Genomic DNA, 20,446 nt, shown 5'->3' with positions numbered 1-20,446 from the left:
AAACTTGCGCATTCTCTTGTAAAAACGCCGATAAAACTCATGATAAAATAACCAAGTATTGAAACGTACGTTCACATTATGAGAATTCGATCATTAAATTATGTTCAGAGTATGGCCGAAATCTGCTAAGGGATTCGGGATTTTAATGTATTGAATTCCGGGATAGCGGGATTTTCCGATTTTTTTTTCTGGATCCTGAAATTTTCGGGATTCTCTAAATATTTTGAGTAACAACAATCAAAAGCATCAAAAAATTGTAGTACATTAAGCAAATTTGGTTTAATTCAGTTATTATTAACCAAAAAAAAAAAAACGCAACAAAACATAAGTGTGAATTAAAAAGCATTTTCAAATTGCTACTTAACAAAAAAAACATGCACACAAAAATAAGTTTAAAACACTGAAGAAACAGTGAAAGAATATTATAGTTAATTTTACAAAATTTTGACTAAACACTCCAATTTTACTAAAATAAGTAAATAATTTTCTACAAATTCAAAAAAATAATAATTAGACAAAATTATTATTTTTCACTTATTAAAGAACATTTCGTAGCTTGAAGGAAGTAATTGGAGTCCAAATTTGCAAATTTTCATTTTCTTTTTGCGGTATATTTACAAAGTTATTTATGTACAAATAAATTTCAGATTAAAAAAAAAAAAAACAATTTATAACATATACTTCAAAGTAAAAAATGTCAATTTCAAAAAAAAAAAACTTTAAATCAAAAAAGCAAAAGCCTTAATATAAGTCTTAGCCTATATTTGAAGTTTTTTTTATCTTTAATTCAAAAATTCAATACATCAGTTCATTTAAAGATTATTTCTTTAAATCAAAAATGTGTTTCTTTACTTTAAGGCAAATTTGCCTAACTTCAAAGACATGCGACTTTGACAAAGGGGCCAGAATTTCAAAGATTCGTGTCCTCAACTCCAAGAAGGAAATTTTAATCAAAGATTATAAATTTTCTTTTAATTAAAAAGTCTTTATTAAAAAAACAAATGTCCTTAATATTGAGTAAATTGCGTGACCTAACATTTAGGTTGCATAATCGTTCATAGTAGGTCTATATTTTTTGAGTGTATAGTTAACGTTACATGACAAACCCATGAAAAATTCATTGGAGATGATCCAATTTTTCACTACTTCTGAATCACAAGTTGGGAAACAAAACGACTTTATCGCTGCACTCAAAAATAGCTTACTTACTTCCAAAGTTTTGACCTTCCTTTAAGGATTTTAGTTTTGATTCAGAGCCAGAGATGCGGCTTCTTTAAAATACAGAACATTTTAGGGACCTATGTAACCTTAAATCTAGCATCAATAAAACTAAAATTGGACTACAGATCTCTTTTATGGAATTTTCATTATCTTTTTTGCGATATATTAATAAAGATATTCACGTACAAAAAATGTAAATTAAAAAATCCAAATTATAACAAATACTTCAGAGTAAACCATATTTTCTTAATTCAAAAAACGAAAACTTTAAACCAAGAATACAAAATCCTCAAAATCAGGCTTAGCCTATATTTGAAGCGTTTTTATCCTAAATGCAAAGATTTAATTTTTCAGTTAATTTAAGGACCATTTCATTAAATCAAAAATGGTTTTCTTTACTTTAAGGAAATTTTGCTTTAACCCGACTCTAACTGAGGGACAACTTTCCAAAATGTGTGTCTTAAATTAAAAAAAAAAAATTTGTAAACTTCCTTTTAATTAAAATTTCTTTATTTTAGAGAAAATTTGTCATGAATATTGTGTAACTTGTGAATAATAAATATAATTACAAACTCACTTGATTTTTTAATTAAAATATAATTAATTTTGAATAGGATCAATTCATTGAAAAACTGATTGTGCTTATATCTTCTAAACCATGGGTTTAGAGCGAAAATGTGGTTAATTCATGATCATTTTAATTAAAATGTCTTTATTTTAGAGAAAATTTGTCATGTATATTGTGTAAATTGTGAATAATAAATACACTCATAGAAAAAAGTCTGCTAAAAACAGCAGTCGATGTCTGCTGTTATATTCAGGGCGTAATGAACAATAATTTATAAAATTTTTAGGTTATACAATTTTCCCCAAAGCCTATTTAAGAACCAAAAGTAGTTTTTGGTATATTTTTGCACTGTAATATACTTACAAGCTCCTAAATACGATCAGCAAACATTTTGTTTGCTGTTATGCCTCAATTCGAGAAATATTCAGATTTTTGGTCAAATACTATAGATATTCATAAAATATTGTGTTAATTATGTTAGGATAGCTCCTAAGTTGACATTTTTATTTGTTTTAGCCAAAATAAAACATGTTTTAGTGTAATCGAGCTTCAAAAATACCAGGAAATGTTTGCTATTTCAGCAAACAATGACTGCTGTCCCTTTTTCAGCAGACTTTCTGCTGTTTTAGCAGACTTTTCTGCTGTCCCTACTAACAAATTTCTTTGGGTGTAAAATTACAAAGTTAATTGATTCAATTGATTTTTTAATTAAAATATAATTAATTTTGAATAGGATCAATTCATTATTTTAATTGACGTTGTTGATTGATTCTATCATTTGTGGGATTGAAAAATGCCCAAATCCAAACCCAAAATCGACCAAATTGCTTTCGATGATACCCAATGGGGTTTGAAGGAAATCAACTTTAAATACCTAATGGAAAAAGTCTGCATATTATCTCGTATCCAAATCCGACTTTCTCAAGGCGGATTTCAAACGAAATTTTAGACAAGCAAAGTTCGTTTCTCATTTGCTTTAAGGTAGTTTATTTGGAAGAAAAGTATATAATTTTTGTGATAAACGTTTATTCTTTTCCAGGATGTAAAACCAATTTCATAAAGACTAACTCAAAAAAAAAAAGATCTTTTCTGGCTAATTGCATTTTCCCTCACAACTTTCTCACTTCCACGACGTTTTTTGGTTTTTGGCACTTTTTTCTGTAATACAAACAATGTAGAAGAAATTCGATTTTATAATTTTTTTAAATTTTACCTTTCGCCTGGATAGAGAATCGAACAGCGGACCATGCAATTTGTAAGCCAGCACACTATCCACTGAGCTACGTACCTGTTATGGTCATCAATAGATAATTATCCATATAAGTTATATTTATATAGCATAGCTTGCGGCGCCCACGAGCCGATTAAACAAACTTTATTTAACAGAAACATACATTTAGTTGGGCACCGTGGAGCAGTGGTTGCTACGTCCGCCTTGCATGCCAAGGGTCGTGGGTTCGAGCCCTACTTCGACCGAACACCAAAAAGTTGTTTTGTTTTTTGTTTACATATATTCCAGATATGTTCGGAAGATTCCGAAAAGATGTTCAATATTACATATGTTACTACTATATTAATTTTTTCATATGAACTATAAAATGTGTCTTATTAAAGAATTAAAGTCTGAAAAGAACAGTGCTTGATATAAACGAAACGGACTGTGTTGTTGGTTCAAAAACAATTTTTTTTATTGAAAAAATAAAAATTTTGTAACAAAAGAATTTTTTGGGTGGAAAAAGTTTAAAATGTTCGAAGCAATTCAAAAACTCTAACAAAAGAAACACGTTTTCGGTACACGTTTTCCAAACGTTTTTTTTTTTTCTTTGGGTGTAGTAGCTAAAGACTGTAAATTTATTTTTTCATAAAAATATGTTTTTTTATTTTAATTAATAACATTTTTATATAGTTTTCGATAGCAACCAACATTTAATAGGTTTCATAAATTGAGTAGGTGGAACACATACAATATGAGAGGCCAATATCAAAATAATAATGGATTCAGTTGTTTTACTTTTACTAATTTGCTGCACGTTTGAACAGCATTTACCTTTTCTTCATTTGAGTAATGGGATACGGTACCCATGGAGCCTTTCTTTAGCAATTCACCGTGAATAATTTGAACCTATGTTAATATGTATTTATTTCAATGCCAATGGGATTTGTTTTTCTATGATGTCTGCCCCATTGGTGGGGTAATTCATGTATTCCATAATTGTTGTACCAAAAATTGTGTTATGGAATTTGATGATCAATTTATTTCTAGTTTGACGGGATGAAGTTTTCTCAATTTGCAATTAAAGTCTACATCAACAAATTTGACTAACATATGTTAATTTCTACAAGAATATATATATTTCTATTTCTAACGGGCCGAACCGTTTGTACTCACCACCATAGAATATACGTACAAAATTCTACTAAAAACGGTGAATGCCGATATCATGGCAGATACACTGAAAAAAATATTTACGTGCTATTACGCAACATAAATTTTAGGATTCCCAATTTACAAAATATTATGGACACATTTGTTTAAAATAATGAAATAATAATTAAAATAAAGTTTATAATCTTTTTTATACCCATCACCATAGAAAGGTGACGGGGGTATAATAAGTTTGTCATTCCGTTTGTAACACATCGAAATATCGATTTCCGACTATATAAAGTATATATATTCTTGATAAGGGAGAAATTCTAAGATTATATAACGATGTCCGTCTGTCTGTCTGTTGTAATCACGCTACAGTCTTCAATAATGAAGCAATCGGTTTTGATATAGTCCTCATATAAACTGACCTCCCGATTTGGGGTCTTGGGCTTATAGAAATCGAAGTTTTTATCCAATTTGCCTGAAATTTGAAATCTAGAGGTATTTTATGACCATAATGGTGAGTATCGGTCCATGTTTTGGTATAGCCCCCATATAGACCGATCTCCCTATTTTACTTCTTGGGCTTATAGAAACCGCAGTTTTTATTCAATTTACCTGAAATTGGAAATCTAGAGGTATTGTAGGACCACAAATACGTGTGCCAAAAATTTTGAGTATCGGTCCATATTTTGTTATAGCCCCCATATAGACCGATCTCCCGATTTTACTTCTTGGGCTTATAGAAACCGCAATTTTTATTCAATTTATCTGAAATTGGAAATCTAGAGGTATTGTAGGACCACAAATACGTGTGCCAAAAATTGTGAGTATCGGTCCATATTTTGGTATAGCCCCCATATAGACCAATCTCCCTATTTTACTTCTTGGGCTTATAGAAACCGCAGTTTTTATTCAATTTACCTGAAATTGGAAATCTAGAGGTATTGTAGGACCACAAATACCTGTGCCAAAAATTGTGAGTATTGGTCCATATTTTGGTATAGCCCCCATATAGACCGATCTCCCGATTTTACTTCTTGGGCTTATAGAAACCGCAGTTTTTATCCAATTTGTCTGAAATTGGAAATCTAGAGGTATTTTAGGACCATAAAGAGGTGTGCCGAAAATGGTGAGTATCGGTCCATATTTTGGTATAGCCCCCATATAGACCGATTTCCCGATTTTACTTCTTGGGCTTCTAGAATCCGAAGTTTTTATCCTATTTGCCTGAAATTGGAAATCTAGAGGTATTTTCGGGTCATAAAGAGGTGTGCCGAAAACGGTGATTATCGGTCCATATTTTAGTATAGCCCCCATAAGAACGATCTCCCGATTTAACTCCTTGGGTTTCGATTTAAATCCTTGGGTTTTTATCTGATTTGCCTGAAATTGTAAATATTCTGGTATTTTAGGCTCACAAAAACGTGTATCGGATTAAGTTTTTATCGGTCCATTTGGTAATGCATCCATATAGACCGACTTCACTTCTTGAGGGTGTAGAAGGCGCACTGATCATGAAAATTGCTTGAAACTCAATGTAAAATTTCCAGATTTTACTTCTACAGATTTAAGATTTCAAATCAAGACGTTATTTTATAATTTTCTTGCACACTTACAAGAGATGTTAATGATTCCTCTAAAACTGAAACAAAAATGGTTCTTATAAATCCAGAACCTGATATAGTCCTCATAGGTGAAATCTTTAAATTTATCTTCGGGAAGTGTCCTCAAGCCCTCCTGAAATTTCAAAGGAAACCCTAATATTTGGTTCATGGTGGCGGGTATTTAAGATTCGGCCCGGCCGAACTTAGTGCTGTATATACTTGTTTTTTTTTTTATTAAATTTAGGACACATATTTTGCAAATTTGCGTTTCTCCGTTAAAGCCGTATGTCTTTGAACTAAGGCAAACTTTCCTTAATGTAAAGAAACACATTTTTGATTTAAAGAAATCGTTCTTAAATTAACTGAAATATTAAATGTCTAGATTTAAGATAAAATCGCTTCAAATACAGGCTAAGACTTATTTTAAGGATTTCACATCTTTAGGTTTAATTTTTTTTTTTTGGAATTAAGAAAACATTTTGTACTTAGAAGCATCCGTTATAATATGGATTTTTATACCGTCCACCATAGGATGGGGGGGGTATATTAACATTGTCATGTCGTTTGTAACACATTGAAATATTGCTCTAAGACCCCATAAAGAATATAAATATTCTGGGGCGTGGTGAAAATCTGAGTCGATCTAAGCATGTCCGTCCGTCCGTCTGTTGAAATCACGCTAACTTCCGAACGAAACAAGCTATCGACTTGAAACTTGGCACAAGTAGTTGTTATTGATGTAGGTCGGATGGTACTGCAAATGGGCCATATTGGTCCACTTTTATGTATAGCCCCCATATAAACCGACGCTCAGATTTGGCTTGCAGAGGCTCTTGGAGGAGCAAAATTCATCCGATCTGGTTGAAATTTGGTACGTAGTGTTAGTATATGGTCTCCAACAACCATGCAAAAATTGGTCCATATCAGTGCATAATTATATATAGCCCCCATATAAACCGATCCCGAGATTTGGTTATGGATCCTCTTGGAGGAGCAAATTTCATCCGAGTCAGTTGAAATTTGGTACATTGTGCTAGTATATGGCCGTTAACAACCATGCCTAACTAGGTCCATATCGGTCTATAGTTATATATAGCACTCAGATAAATCGATCCCCAATCATACAAAAATTGGTCCATATCAAGTTCATAATTGTATATAGCCCCCATATAAGCGACCCCCATATTTCAATTATGGCTCCCTACGTACCGTGCAAAAGTCCATATCGATTCGTAATTATTTGTAGACTTACCTACACATACCTTTTTTGTCTAATATATACCACATATGGACTACACTCACAATTTAGAGAACGATTTAAGATACCACAACCCAAGTAATTCGATTGTGGATGACAGTCTTTCGTAGAAGTTTCTACGCAATTCATGGTGGAGGGTACATAAGATTCGGCCTGGCCGAACTTACGGCCATATATACTTGTTTTTTATTTAAAGACTACTTTAAATCGTAGTTAAGCAATTAGCGAACTATATCATAAAACTAAACACCTTTAAAAAGTACATATTGACAGAATCTTTAACCCTTTCAATACTGATGTCCACTTAGGAGGAAATTCGAAAACGGCACCAAACTCTATTTCACCACTTACACTGAAAAAAAAAGCATACTCGGTTCCAAAGATTTTGTCTTTACTTTAAAAAATTTAGTATTGATTCCGAGCCAAAGAAGCGGATAATACAAGTAAGGATACTTTTAAGACACAATTCTCTTTTAAATTTAGGTTTTGTGTACTTGCTTCTAGGAAGCAAATTTTAATTTTTCGCTTTCTCAGCGTTTTTTCTTCATATGCTATCAAAGTCCTTTAAAAACGAATTAACGGCAACTTTATTTTCCAAATTAGGACTCGACTTCCAGTAGAAATTATGCTATGTTTGAAGTAAAAAACTACTTTAAAATAAAGTTTTGAAAAACATGTCCTATATTTGAACGATTGTTTGCTTTGTAGTCAAGATGCAAAAAGACAACAAATTTAAAGACAATTTCATTAAATTTAAAGAATTTTTCTGAATTATTAAAGTCAAGTTGACCTTAGCCTATAAATTTTTTCTTTCATGTTAAGATACCCATTTTTAAGTCAAATCACTTAATTATAAGGACAATACGACTTCATTGAAAAGTTTATCGACTTTTGGACTAGGAAAATAACTTTATTTTAGAGAAATGCGTCTTCTATGCTAAGCAAAACTTGTATTCGTATTTTAAAGACATGAAATCTTTAACCTCACGACAATATTTTCTTCAGTGTAGTTTCAATTAATTTCTCGATGTTATTTTAAAGTAGATGCTTTAATCTAAATAACCTATAAATATTTCCCATATTGGTAGGCACTAAAATGCATTTCTATAAACTTCTATAACAATAAAAGAAAAATACGAAATTTTGAGATTATTTTTGTGCTGTATATCTCTAGTAAATGAAAATTCATACAAATATATTTTCACGTTTTTTTTTCTCACACTTCCAAAGATTTTATAGGCTAGTTTTCGTAAGACCATTTGGTCACAATTCAAGAATCACGTTTTCAGAACAAGCTCATATAGCTCTTGAAGTAATTGAGACAGATCCTCAGATTAAAATTTTTGTTCTACAAGTATGTAAAGTAGAAAGTCGGGCGGGGCCGACTATATCATACCCTAAACCACCCTTACTGAGTTAGTAAACATAACCATTTGTGGGGTATCATTGGTATAGGTTTGGGAAATAAACCGCATTTCCATATTTAAGGACATTAAGGGTACATCTTTATGAAAGTTTTATCAAAATCTGAACAGAAATGTCTGATATTAGGAGCTATAGTTCACCCAGAAAAAAGTGCCTTCGAAACTAAAGGAAAAATTTTTCATCAATATAGTTTATCCATTTTATTTCCATTAAGGTAAATTTTTGTGAAAAATAATAAAATTTACTCGTTTCAGTAAAAAATCCTAAACTGTAAGCAGTTAGGAATAGTTCATTAACTAGAATAAGGCATGGAATTTTACTCATACTATTTTCTTCGCTGGGTATAAGAATTTACTACTGAAAAAGAAAATTTTATTCACCGATAACAAAGCATTCGTACACACAAAAAAATTTTTTTTGATTTCAATCACGAAAATCGCGGATTCAATCATTTTTTTAATTGAAATGTCTTCAATCACGAAAATGATAGTATCAATCACCCATTTTGATTGAAAACCAACACGATTTTCAATTAAAAATTTAATTGACTTTTGTCACGGAATCAATTAATTGTGTGATTGAATCAATTAAAAACGTGATTGATTTTTAACATAAAATTCAATCACAGTTTTAATTGAATCAATTAAAATTTTAATTAATTTCGCGACAAAAATCAATCAACTATTTGATTCATTCAATTAAATAATTAATTGAAATTGGCTATAAATTTCAATCAAAAAATTTATATATTGCGACCCAAAATCGTATTTAATTTCATTTGAAATAAAAGAAAATATGTGTTTCTTATAAAACATATTTAATATTTTATTATTTTTTGAATTATGCAATAGACAAATAAATTTGGTTCTTGTCATTTGTGGTTTGTTCTAACATAACTTACAAATACAATTACATAAATTATATAAATCATTATCTTCCTTATAATAATAACCATGTTAGCATGGTCCTTCTAATATGTAGATACGCCTAGATTTCCAATAAATCAGCAGCCTGTAAGCTAAATTAGTTTTTCTGAAAGTAAACAGAATAATTCGAATTTAATTTTGTTCAATTAAAAGTTAATTTTGTTAAACATTACCTGCATAGAGTATCAAGTTCAATTCTTAGTTCTAGATTGCAGATTTATAATCTTCTTTTGCAGTTGTAGTCTTTTAGCATAAAAAGGTGTATTAAGGAGCTCGGTAATTTAATTTTAGTAACAATTCCTTTCCAAAATTTCCGCACATTGAAATCGTCTATTAAAATTTGAACCAATCATAAACAAAAATAATGGGAAAGCAATGTAATATTTGGTATTATATTGATTATACTTTGCAAATTCTAAAAATAGAAAAAAAATGTAAATGGGAAATACACATTTTTATTATTTTCGGATATTTTTCATATTTTTAAATCCAAAAGAAAGAACTTTTTTACCATTACATAATTCAGCTCATTAGTTTATATATCAGATATACTGCTCTCTACTTGGGTTCAAACTGAAAAAGGCAGGTAAAACAAAAATACAATTTAATGCCAACGCCACTTCGCAACTTCAAGGTGAATCTTCCAACAAACCCATACCGCTCTTGGTTTTAAGAAAACTAGGAGTGAAAAAAATTATAATTTTAAAAGATCAATACGGTACCCACTTTTTTGTTGCAAACATATTCTTACATATTTGATAAAATGGTGGAGTTGATGGGATTGATTGGTCAATTTCACGAAATAAAATTGGTTACTAAAAGAAATGAATAAAAAATATATTATTTTAGTCCGTTTAATGTAAACAGGCTTCAATGGAAAACGGTATTCACATTTCACAATTTCTTACCTTCAATAAACGTAGATTGTTTTCCATTTTTACAATACCACAAAACAAAAACACAGGTAATTTCAAATGCGTTCTCTCATATGTTTACCACGTGGCCATTTGTTGTTGCACACTTTATTTATTTCAACCCTTTGCTATGATTTGTTTTTGCGTTCAAAATATTTATGTACACATTTTCAATGCAGCAGACAGAATGTCGCCAATCATGTTTTTCAATTTACGCGAAAAACAAAAACCCAACCGTTCGTTACAAGTTACTTCTATAGACTGATCTCTCCATCATACAATGTTGAATAAATACCCATTCTCTTGTTCTCTTTTCGCTCTTTCCATTGCTCAAAATTATTCAATTTCAATCACAAAAGTGATTGGATCAATCACATGTGTAATTGGAAACGGAAAAAAATTCAATCACGTTTGTAATTGAAAATTATTTCCGAATTGATTAACAAATTGATTGAATCAATTAATATTTTAATTGGAAACGTAACAAATATCAATCATTTTTTTAATTGGGTTTTATTCGGATTTGATTAAATAATTAATTGAATCAATTAACATATTAATTGAATCAGTTTCCAAATTCAATTAAGTGCTTAATTGAAAAAATGTTGGTGATAATTTTTTGTGTGTAAAAATAAACAAAAACCGAACTAAAACCAAGTTTCCTCAAAATTAGTAAAATTTCTTATAAAATGATAATTGCGACTTACTTTATAATAGAATGTTTTTCATACATACGAACAACACTTGGCATAGAAAAATATTTTAGTTCATTCGTACTAAGAAGTATGCAATCCTTTCAAAACTTAAGTAAACACACTTTTTAGAATATAGGAAATTTTCCTAAATTTCTATTGTCTACCTGTAATCGATACCTGTCATCGTAATCGATGTGTTTGCGCGTGGGTGTAATCGATATATTTGCGCGTCGGTTGTTTTTTAATTGGAATCGCGTTGTTTTGGTATACGGAGAGATTGTTAAAAAATAATATGGTAAAATAATATAATAAATAACAAATAAAATATATAAAATATTTGTTATTTTAAATTAGTGAGAAAATTTTTGTTTTTTTAAATAAATCTATCAATGTTCGTGATAGTGTATAAAGAAAGAAAACACCAGCAGAATAACAACCCTTTCATTTGTCTTCATTTTGGAATCTTCAATTATCAGGTAATATTCAGTGACGCTAACCTTTTGCAACAAAAATGTTTTATGATTTTTTTATATCTGTAGGTATTGAAATTGTAAAAGGAGGACAAAATCGTTAGGCAGCAACTTATTAAAAGTGAAAAGTACAAGAAGAAGAAAAAGTGCGTTTTACAGTTGATAATATCACACGGAAATTGGAAATAGTGGAATAATAAACTAATATTTCAAAGAGATTCGATGCTGTTGATTCTTAATAAATATATTCAATATATTAATAAAACATGTCTTTTATTGAAGATAAAATTGCTTATAGAAATAAATAAAATTGTATTTAAAAACGAAGGTAAGCAATTCTAATTATGAAGTAAAAGTTTTACCACAAATGTGTAAGATTTGTCGAAATGAATGAAAAAATTTCAATAAAATCATTCCATATATGAATTCAAATTAGTTAAATTTTTTCATTCTGTAGTATAGTGGTATATAAATATAGGAAAATGTTAACTAATATATGAAATGCATTATTCCGAATTTCTACGAAAATCACATCGTTCAAACAAATAAAAATGTCTTTGGCGCTATACGAAGTTCAACTTTCTTCACAATGAGTTCATTTTAACTTAAAGAAGGGGTCACTTTTTTCTGGGTGTATATTCCTATAAGAAAGAAATGTCTTATATAAATGCATATGCTTATAAGAAACTTTTTCTATAAGAAAAAACGCATATATGAAAAAAATGCGGGGTTTTCTGACATTCTTAAATCCGTTACCCTCTGTAGTACAAAACTGGTCTTAAATAATAGATACTTATGAATGAACAAACACAATGGGGAATGTGATATAATAAAAATATGAAAATCGCAATGTTATTGTGTTAGTTTGGACATTCGTAATTTGTTTATAGCCTATGTTTTTTGTTTTATTGGATAAATAATGATTTATATCTTTTACTCTTCGAATGTCAAGAGTAACAATAATATAAAATAATAAAAGATAAAAGAAATAAAAACGCACAAGTAATAGCAAATGTGCTACAGAGGCGTCAAGCAAAAAATGATTAAATAGGCCTGAATGTTTGCACTTTTCAATTTGTGGTAAATGATTGAGCATTAGCTGTCCTGCAATCAATTATTTAATATTTAATCTCAATAAATACTTTATTTTTATAACGGAAATATATATTGTTATGAAAGCAAGTACAAGTTTATCAAAAAACAATGTAAATTATCACTGTAAATTTTCTACACCGAAAAAAATTTACAGTTACACTAACGCTAAATTGAACTCATTTTTATTTGAAAAAAAATTGTGGAAGTAAAACTTTATTATTTTTTTCGAAATTTTCCACAGCCCAATGAAATTTTCCATTTTTTAAGTATGCCTCAAACTCTTTATGAACTAGACGTGGGTATAAAGTTCAATGACCGTACATATAAGTTTAATATGAATTAAAGCAAAAGAAAATTTTCGTACGATTCTCAAAAATTATAAGAATGTATTGTTAAAATGGTCATAATTTGGCGCCAACGATTTTTTCTTCATTTTTGGTTAATTTTTTCTTCTATGAGAGGGAGTAATTTCGTGGATTGTAGTTAAAAATTTAAGCACGAGTTAGTTCTTTCTTCCTATAAAAATTTTATTTTTGTAGTCGTATGTATTTATCTTGCGTTGTATTAATTCTGGTCGAGCTCCGCTAGAAGACATTATATGAGCAAATTCAGGTCGGGTTAGATTAGGTATGGTGGCAGCCCGATATTTCGGGCTCACTAAGAGTATTCAGTCCATTGTGGTACCACAGTGATGAACTTCTCTCTAATCACTGAGTGCTGTCCGATTCTATGTTTAACTCAATGACAAAGGACCTCCTTTTTATAAGCGAGTCGGAACCTCGTTCCACATTGCGTCGGAACGGCGTTCCACTTAGAGAAGCTTTAAAACAATCGGAAATTTCACCAGCATTCCTGAGGGTGGATAATCCACCGCTGAAAAATTTTTTGGTGTTTGGTCGAAACTGGGACTGAACCCAACTTCAGTTTTCTATCATTTCTAAAGAAAACATTTTGATCTATTGCATTCAGAAATAAAGCTATTCGTGATGGAATTCAAACGTGATAGTGTGATTGCTTTATATTTGGCCTGGAAAACCTCAAATGGATATCGTTAGAGACCTCCAACATTTAAATTGAATAAATTTATTTATTGTATTATTGCTCGTGTTTCATCGCGTCCATAAAGTAGATGGAGAAAACGGTAAAATTGTCATATACCGAAAAGTGAAGCCCGATTTGATCAAAGTCCACGCCGCAATGGTAGAAAACTTGCTTGTGAGTTGAATATACCGCTAGAATACATTCAGCTCGCTTGGAATTTTTGAGAGACAGGTTGACACTAAAATATACCAAAGGATTGATAATCTCAAGACGGCCCTTCGCCAAGAGTGGAAAATACCATAGAGTGCTAAACTGATTCTAAAACTAACATAGAAGTTATTTCCGGCATTTTTGCTTTAGAGCAATAAAATTAAAAAAAAATAAGGAATATATTTCTTTACTTTTTTGCATTACATACCACCCTATATATTTTAAAATATGTTACTCAAAGAGAGCGAGAGAGAGAGAGAGTACATGGACCGCGAGTTTTAACCTAAAACCACAGCCAGGGCTGTCAAAAAAATTTCTAGAATAATCGCCACTTTTTTCTAGAAAAAAATCGCCATAACCCGCACTTGCATTTTAAAGATCGGCAAATAATATTAAAATGAAGCATATTTTTTATTAAAAACAAAAGTATATATTTTATTTAAAAATCGAAAATTAATATGCACAATTATGCATTTGAAAAGCATATTTCAGACTCACTTAGACTATTCAGTCCATTGTGATACCACATTGCTGAACTTCTCTCTTATCACTGAGTGCTGCCCGATTCTATGTTAAGCTCAATGACAAAGGACCTCCTTTTTTAGCCGAGTCCGAACGGCGTTCTATATTGCAGTGAAACCACTTAGAGAAGCTTTGAAAGACTTGGCAACCCCGACTAGACTTCCACTGATGACTTGTTCTAGATAGCTCATAGACATATTGCATCGAGTACTAAAAGAAAACAGGCCTACTGTATTCGTAGGTCAAATAAAAATTTGTGTGTAAATATGTGACCCAAATATTTTATGACAATTTAGGAACTTGAACCAACTAAATCTCTATATAAAATTCAAAGTATGCTTGTTTGTTTGTATGCTCCGGGTAAGCTCAGAAACGGCTGAACCGATTTACTTGAAACTTTCAGAGATCGTAGGGGGCGCTCATGTGAAGGAGCGTATAATAGTTTGCCGAATAATTTGAAAAATATTAGTACGATTTCTTTATTTAAAAGGTTAATTAAAATGCACCTAAATGATAGTATAGATGAAATTCTGCCATAATCTGTTTATAACTACATAACTTTCATTATATATTTCATACATTAGCTTCCTAAAATAATGTATTTACCTAGTTTTTCCATATCCATTTTATGTTAATATTCAAGACTTATGTTATTTATTGAGCTTTGAATTTACCTTTGCCAACTAGCCTCAACAAGGTCTATAAGACGCTGAGGCATCTATATCTTGTATATACAATAAAGCTGTTATTTTAAATAAAAAAAATAAAAAATAGGGTACCTCATTTTTTGACACCTTCGCACTTTTTTGAAAATTGGACCAAACTTGACCGATTTGCTTAAAATTTTGATTGAAGGTTGTAGTTGGCATTTAGACAAAGATCCGCTACTGTATTTTTCGATATTTGGTCGCGGAGGGAACCTCCCCTTTGTCCGACTTTTTTAAAGTACAATGAAAAAAATTCTTTAAATTACCTGAGATTTACAGAGAACATGATGTTATGAAATTAATATGGGGTACCTGATGTGTTCATAGGTGGACAGGGAGGGGGACCTCCCCCTTGTCCAACTTTTTGAAACTTGGAACAAATTTGCTTGAAATTTTCAGGGAAGGTTGCCTTTGCCCGAATTTTTTAAAGTACAGTGAAAACAAAACTAAAGTCCTCCGACTGAAATTTTACGGAAAAACTGGATGAGGTTATGAAATTTATATCGGGTTCCTGATTTTTTAATATTTGGTCGGGGAAAAATAAAAGGGCATAGGGAGAAATCCGTTTCTCCTTAAGTACATACAGAAAAACAATTGAACTTTTCCAATTTACTTGAAATTTACAGAGGACGTGGGGAGAGGTTATGAAATGAATATTGGATACCTGTTTTTGTGATATTTGGACGCCTTTGCCCTGCTTTTTGAAAATTTGGCTTATAAATATCACTTTTCGATATTTAATCGGGAAGGGGGGCCTCTAAAACTGAAAAAAAAAATCTCAAGTTTTCTTGATAGTTACAAAGGCCGAGGGGGAGGGTTATGAAATCAATGTCCCAGCAAAAAAAGTTGGAAGTTCTTCCAAAGGCACAACTTTAAAAGCACTTCCAGAAGATGCACTCCCAATAATGTTCTTTATTTTAACTACCCAGGAAGTCCTTTTAATTAAATTTTTTATATCTTGGTTTTTTCATACTTTTAATGGGTAATTTTAACTTTTTTGTTTAAATTAGGTTAAAAACAGAGAACGAATTCATAAAATGGTACAAATCATTTAAATTTTGTCGAAAAAAATGCTGAATCCAATCTGAAAAAATTGTGAATTTTTGAAAATATTTGAGGTCAAACATTTCCGACAAACGTTAGAATCCATTAAAAATTATAAAAAATTATAAAATTTTTTTATTTGACAAAATATCACAGAATTTTTTAATTTACTTCCAAAACATTGAATTCGGATCACACCTAAAGAAGTGATGCAAATTCAGTGCACCGGCAGTTGAAATGGAGGACTTCCGTCCTATGACAAGCCCATGTTAAATTCATCGCTTCTGCGTCAATTTTGCACCACTTCCGGACCCAAAAAGAACATTTTCATTACTTTTTTGGCGACGCTTTTTTTGCTGAGGTGGTGTACCTGTTGATGGGTATATGGACGAGGAGGGAACCTTCTCCTTGCTTGAAGGAAAGTTTCTAGATTTTATTGGAATTTTCAGGGAATTTTTTTATAAAAAAAAAACTATACAAAACATAACTTAAAAACATAATTTAAAAAAAATTGGTGAAAAGGGAATACCCACTCCCCGACATTTGTTAAGGCGTCCGCCTTATTTCTATCTATAAACGAAAAGGCAAGTTGTCCGATTTGTTTGAAAGAATCCAAATCTTTTCGAATTTGTTTTCAGCACGAAGGATATGGTTGACTAAGTTAACGCAATGTTTTCCTATTTTTAGGAAAAAGGCGCAGCGAAGCGGGCTAGTATATTAAATAAATCAACTATTTAATTACAATACTTCTGTAATTGAAGGAATTTCAACTAAAAATTAATTTAAAAAAAAATAGTTTTTGTGAAACATGTCTCCTTTTGCCAATCTCACATAAGTGATTAATAAAGATTATTTGGGCTACATTTTTGGACCGAAAAAATATACTAACCTTTGCCCCATGGTGGTTCTCAGCGAACCCAAATTCATTGCCTTCAGTCTCCTCTTCTTTCATACAATATCATACATATTTCATCAATTACTCCACGATTCAATTATCCAATTACTCACAGTTAATATACATCGTCTATTTTTATTGTCTCTTTATTTATTTGGTACACCAGACAATAACTCGATCTATGATGGTTTAGGCTGAGCTATCCCTATGCAAAAAATGAGAAATAGGTGAGCAAAACAAAATCGAATAAAAATATCAAGTTTCTTGGAGTATTTACTAGCAGTTGCCTGGGCCAAGAGCTCTCAAAGTCTTAACAACAAATATGTTGACCAAGGTCAGTTAATAAAACATTTGATGGGAACACACACACACACAGATGTTTTAATAATGTGTTGGGTATCTCGATACTTTAATGATGATCATATTGATCGGCGTTGAAGCCGATTTGGATGATAATGGTACTGGACGCGTTGGTTGTTTCTGATGCTGGACAACGTTCCACTAACCACGCATATCGTACACTTGCATTGCCAAAGCTAACAACATCAATTGTTAATCATTGACCGCAAATGTTATATGGACCGATAGATGTATCGTCGTTGTAACTTGGCTACCAATTTTTCAGTGTTGGTGGATAATATGCTGTTTCGGCTTTATCATCATCACCTTCTTCTTCTTTTGGCTGAACTGGTTGCTTAAAATATGCAAAAATGTTTTAAACTATTTCCAACGTTTGTTTCTAAGGGAAACCAACAATAATGGTCCCCATCCACAGCCAGGTTCATCATCAGCAATTGGGTAGTTTTAGGGTTTTGTTTTAAACATGAAAAGAAATTTTGAAATACTTATTATAAGTTTGAATGAACTTGAAATATCTTTTTCATCGAAATGGCTCTTGTGTCCAGTTCGTTGATGAAGAAATAATCGCGAGCTTGTTGTAGTTCACAAACGACACATTCAAAAATATTTCAAATTTAATGATGATGCCCGCGCAAACAGCACATATTGCAACTATTGAAGATCTGATGCGTTGTGCTGCTCATTTGGGATAGAGAGGATCGGCCAGTTATCCAAATTTGGCTAGGGCTGGTATAAATGTAAAGAAATGCTAGAAAGTCAAATCATTCCATAGTCTAGAGTTTACAGGTTCAGTCAGTTTTACAAGATTCCCCCATTCCCATACGAAAACTGAACTGAGATGAAGGTTCGTAGATTTTGTGTCCAAAACGATTTCTATGTGGACTCCAGTGCACTATTAACTAACTCGCTTGGATTAATTTTAATTGCAGATTATTATTGGTTTATTGAGCCTGGCATGCATATGTGATGCAACGCTATTGCACCTGTTGGCTGGAATCGGCGGTGGATCGGCAGCGGGGAGCAGTGCAGCTAGTAGTGGTGGCAGCGGCATTACCTATGATGTAGTAGCAACTCCATCGGGAGGCCATGGACACGGTGGTCCTAGCCATGGCCAATCTCACGGCAGTTCATATGCCGAACATCATGGTCAATCTCACGGCAGTTCCTATGCCGAACATCACGACCACTCTCACGGTAGTTCCTATGCCGAACATCATGGTCCCTCTCACGGTAGTTCTTATGCCGAACATCATGGTCATTCTCATGGTAGTTCCTATGCCGAACACCATGGTCATTCTCATGGATCCAGCCATGGTGGAGGTGGTGCTCAAATTTATAAAGTCATTCTGGAAGATTCTGCAGGGCATGGTGGTGCTTCTTATGGCGGTGGACATGATGCCGGTCATTATCATGGACATGATGCTGGCCATTATCATGGACATGACCACGGTGGTGCTGATGCTGGTGGTGATGCACAAATTTTCAAGGTTATAACTGAAAGTGGTGGTCATTCTGGAGGTTCTTCCCATGGCTATTCATCAGGCTCTTCATATGGTCATGGACAATCATATGCCTCGGGATATTCACATGACAGTTATGGAGCAGGCTCTTTCGGTGGCAGTGATGGTGGTATTATACCTCAAATTATCAAACTTGTTATTGAAGAAGAAAATGGCTTTGGAGGACATGGTGGTTTCGGAGGTAGTAGTGGTGGTGCAGGTAGTGGAGGTTATGGTGGTGGTGGTGATGACACTGCCTATAATGCCCAATTGATTGCTCACTTTGGACAAAAAGGTAGCGCTGTTGTTAGACAAAGTAAAGGCGATAACAGTTATTTCAAAGGTGGACGGGTAGTGCAAAAGGGTGTCCTCAAAGTAATGCGTATTGAGGAGGGTCCACCCAGCAGTAGTGGATCGGTTGGCAGTTCTGCATCTCACGGTCCTTCACCACATGGTCCTCCATCACATGGACCTCCACCGCATGGACCTCCATCACATGGTCCACCATCACATGGTCCACCACCACATGGTCCTCCACCACATGGTCCCCCACCACATGGACACGGTTCATCTTATGGTCCCCCTGCGCCTGGTCATAGTGTATCATTCCCTCCTCATCCCCCAAGCAGTTGGTGAATTACCAACAGCCATCAGTCATTATAGTACCATCGTAGCATATATGTTTAGCCTAGGTCATATCTAAATTATATCTTCATAGGGTTAAGAATTTTCCCACTAGACTATAAAAGGTTAATTTATTAAATATAAACAAGAATTGTTATAAAAAATGGACTTTACGTTATTTATTGATATCGCCCATAGGGGAATAGCAAACAACAAAAATATGTGCTAATTAAAGCACGAGAAAAACGTCGTCAAGAAAAAGTAATGAAAATGTTTTCTTTTATGATTTTTACACGTGCTTTATATAGGATGGGAGTCATTTTCAAAAATTTGATAAGCGATAGCAATGCTATCCAATGTTCCGGGCTTCTCATAAGAAATGCAAATGTTCGCTGGCATATATTTCATCCGAAACTCTCAAAACCTATTCTTCATTGTGTGTGCATTAAAGGAGTTTAATCGGATTTTAAATTTTGGGTTGAATTTATCATCTTCATTATTTGATTGTACACCGAAAGAATTTTTTTCGTAAAAAAAACAAACAATTTCGTAAAAAAGTACGAAATTTGTCATTGTTTTACAACCAAAGAAACTTTTCATTAAAAGTACGAAATATTTCTTACTTTTTACGAAGAAAAGTTCTTCCAAATTTTTCGTAGTTAATTTTTTCGTAAGAAAAAAAATCGTACTTTTTATGAGGAATCTTCGCACTTTTTATGAAACAAGTTGGTTTTTTTTAATGAAAATGTTTCGTACTTTTTATGAAAAACTTTCGTACTTTTTTTCAAAAATGTTCGAACTTTTAGAAAAAAATTATAGTCGAAAGTGCATTTGGTTGTAGTAACAAGTGTGAAAAATGTCAACACTACTTTACATGTTAAGGTTTTGAATAATTTTTATTGTATTGCTTCACTTTTATTCATAGCGCGCTATCACCCAAATGAGAAGTAGCATAGACATGCATAAAAAAATAGAATAAAGGAATATACTCAAG

The 20,446-nt window shown here is 32.1% G+C and overlaps 1 protein-coding gene and 1 long non-coding RNA gene across 2 annotated transcripts; one reads left to right on the top strand and one right to left on the bottom strand.

Moving 5' to 3' along the window:
• Positions 1-9,815: 9,815 nt before the first annotated feature.
• LOC142232223 (uncharacterized) lies at positions 9,816-10,536 on the bottom strand. Its single transcript, XR_012721062.1, has 3 exons — positions 10,285-10,536; positions 10,128-10,191; positions 9,816-10,054 (listed from the first exon to the last, which is right to left on the bottom strand). It is a non-coding gene; the product is annotated as an uncharacterized LOC142232223 (long non-coding RNA).
• Positions 10,537-17,384: 6,848 nt separating this feature from the next.
• On the top strand, positions 17,385-19,610 carry LOC142231116 (uncharacterized). The gene is made up of 2 exons (XM_075301736.1): positions 17,385-17,438; positions 18,259-19,610. Exons 1-2 carry the CDS (start codon positions 17,385-17,387, stop codon positions 19,462-19,464), a joined length of 1,260 nt encoding a protein of 419 aa, XP_075157851.1. The 3' UTR covers positions 19,465-19,610.
• The last annotated feature ends 836 nt before the right edge of the window (positions 19,611-20,446 follow it).

The sequence above is a fragment of the Haematobia irritans genome, chromosome 3 (genome assembly GCF_050003625.1).
Source record: "Haematobia irritans isolate KBUSLIRL chromosome 3, ASM5000362v1, whole genome shotgun sequence".
Classification (NCBI taxonomy): Eukaryota; Metazoa; Arthropoda; class Insecta; order Diptera; family Muscidae; genus Haematobia; species Haematobia irritans.
Note: the sequence above shows the minus strand (reverse complement) of the source record. Positions and strands in the feature narration are given on the sequence as shown.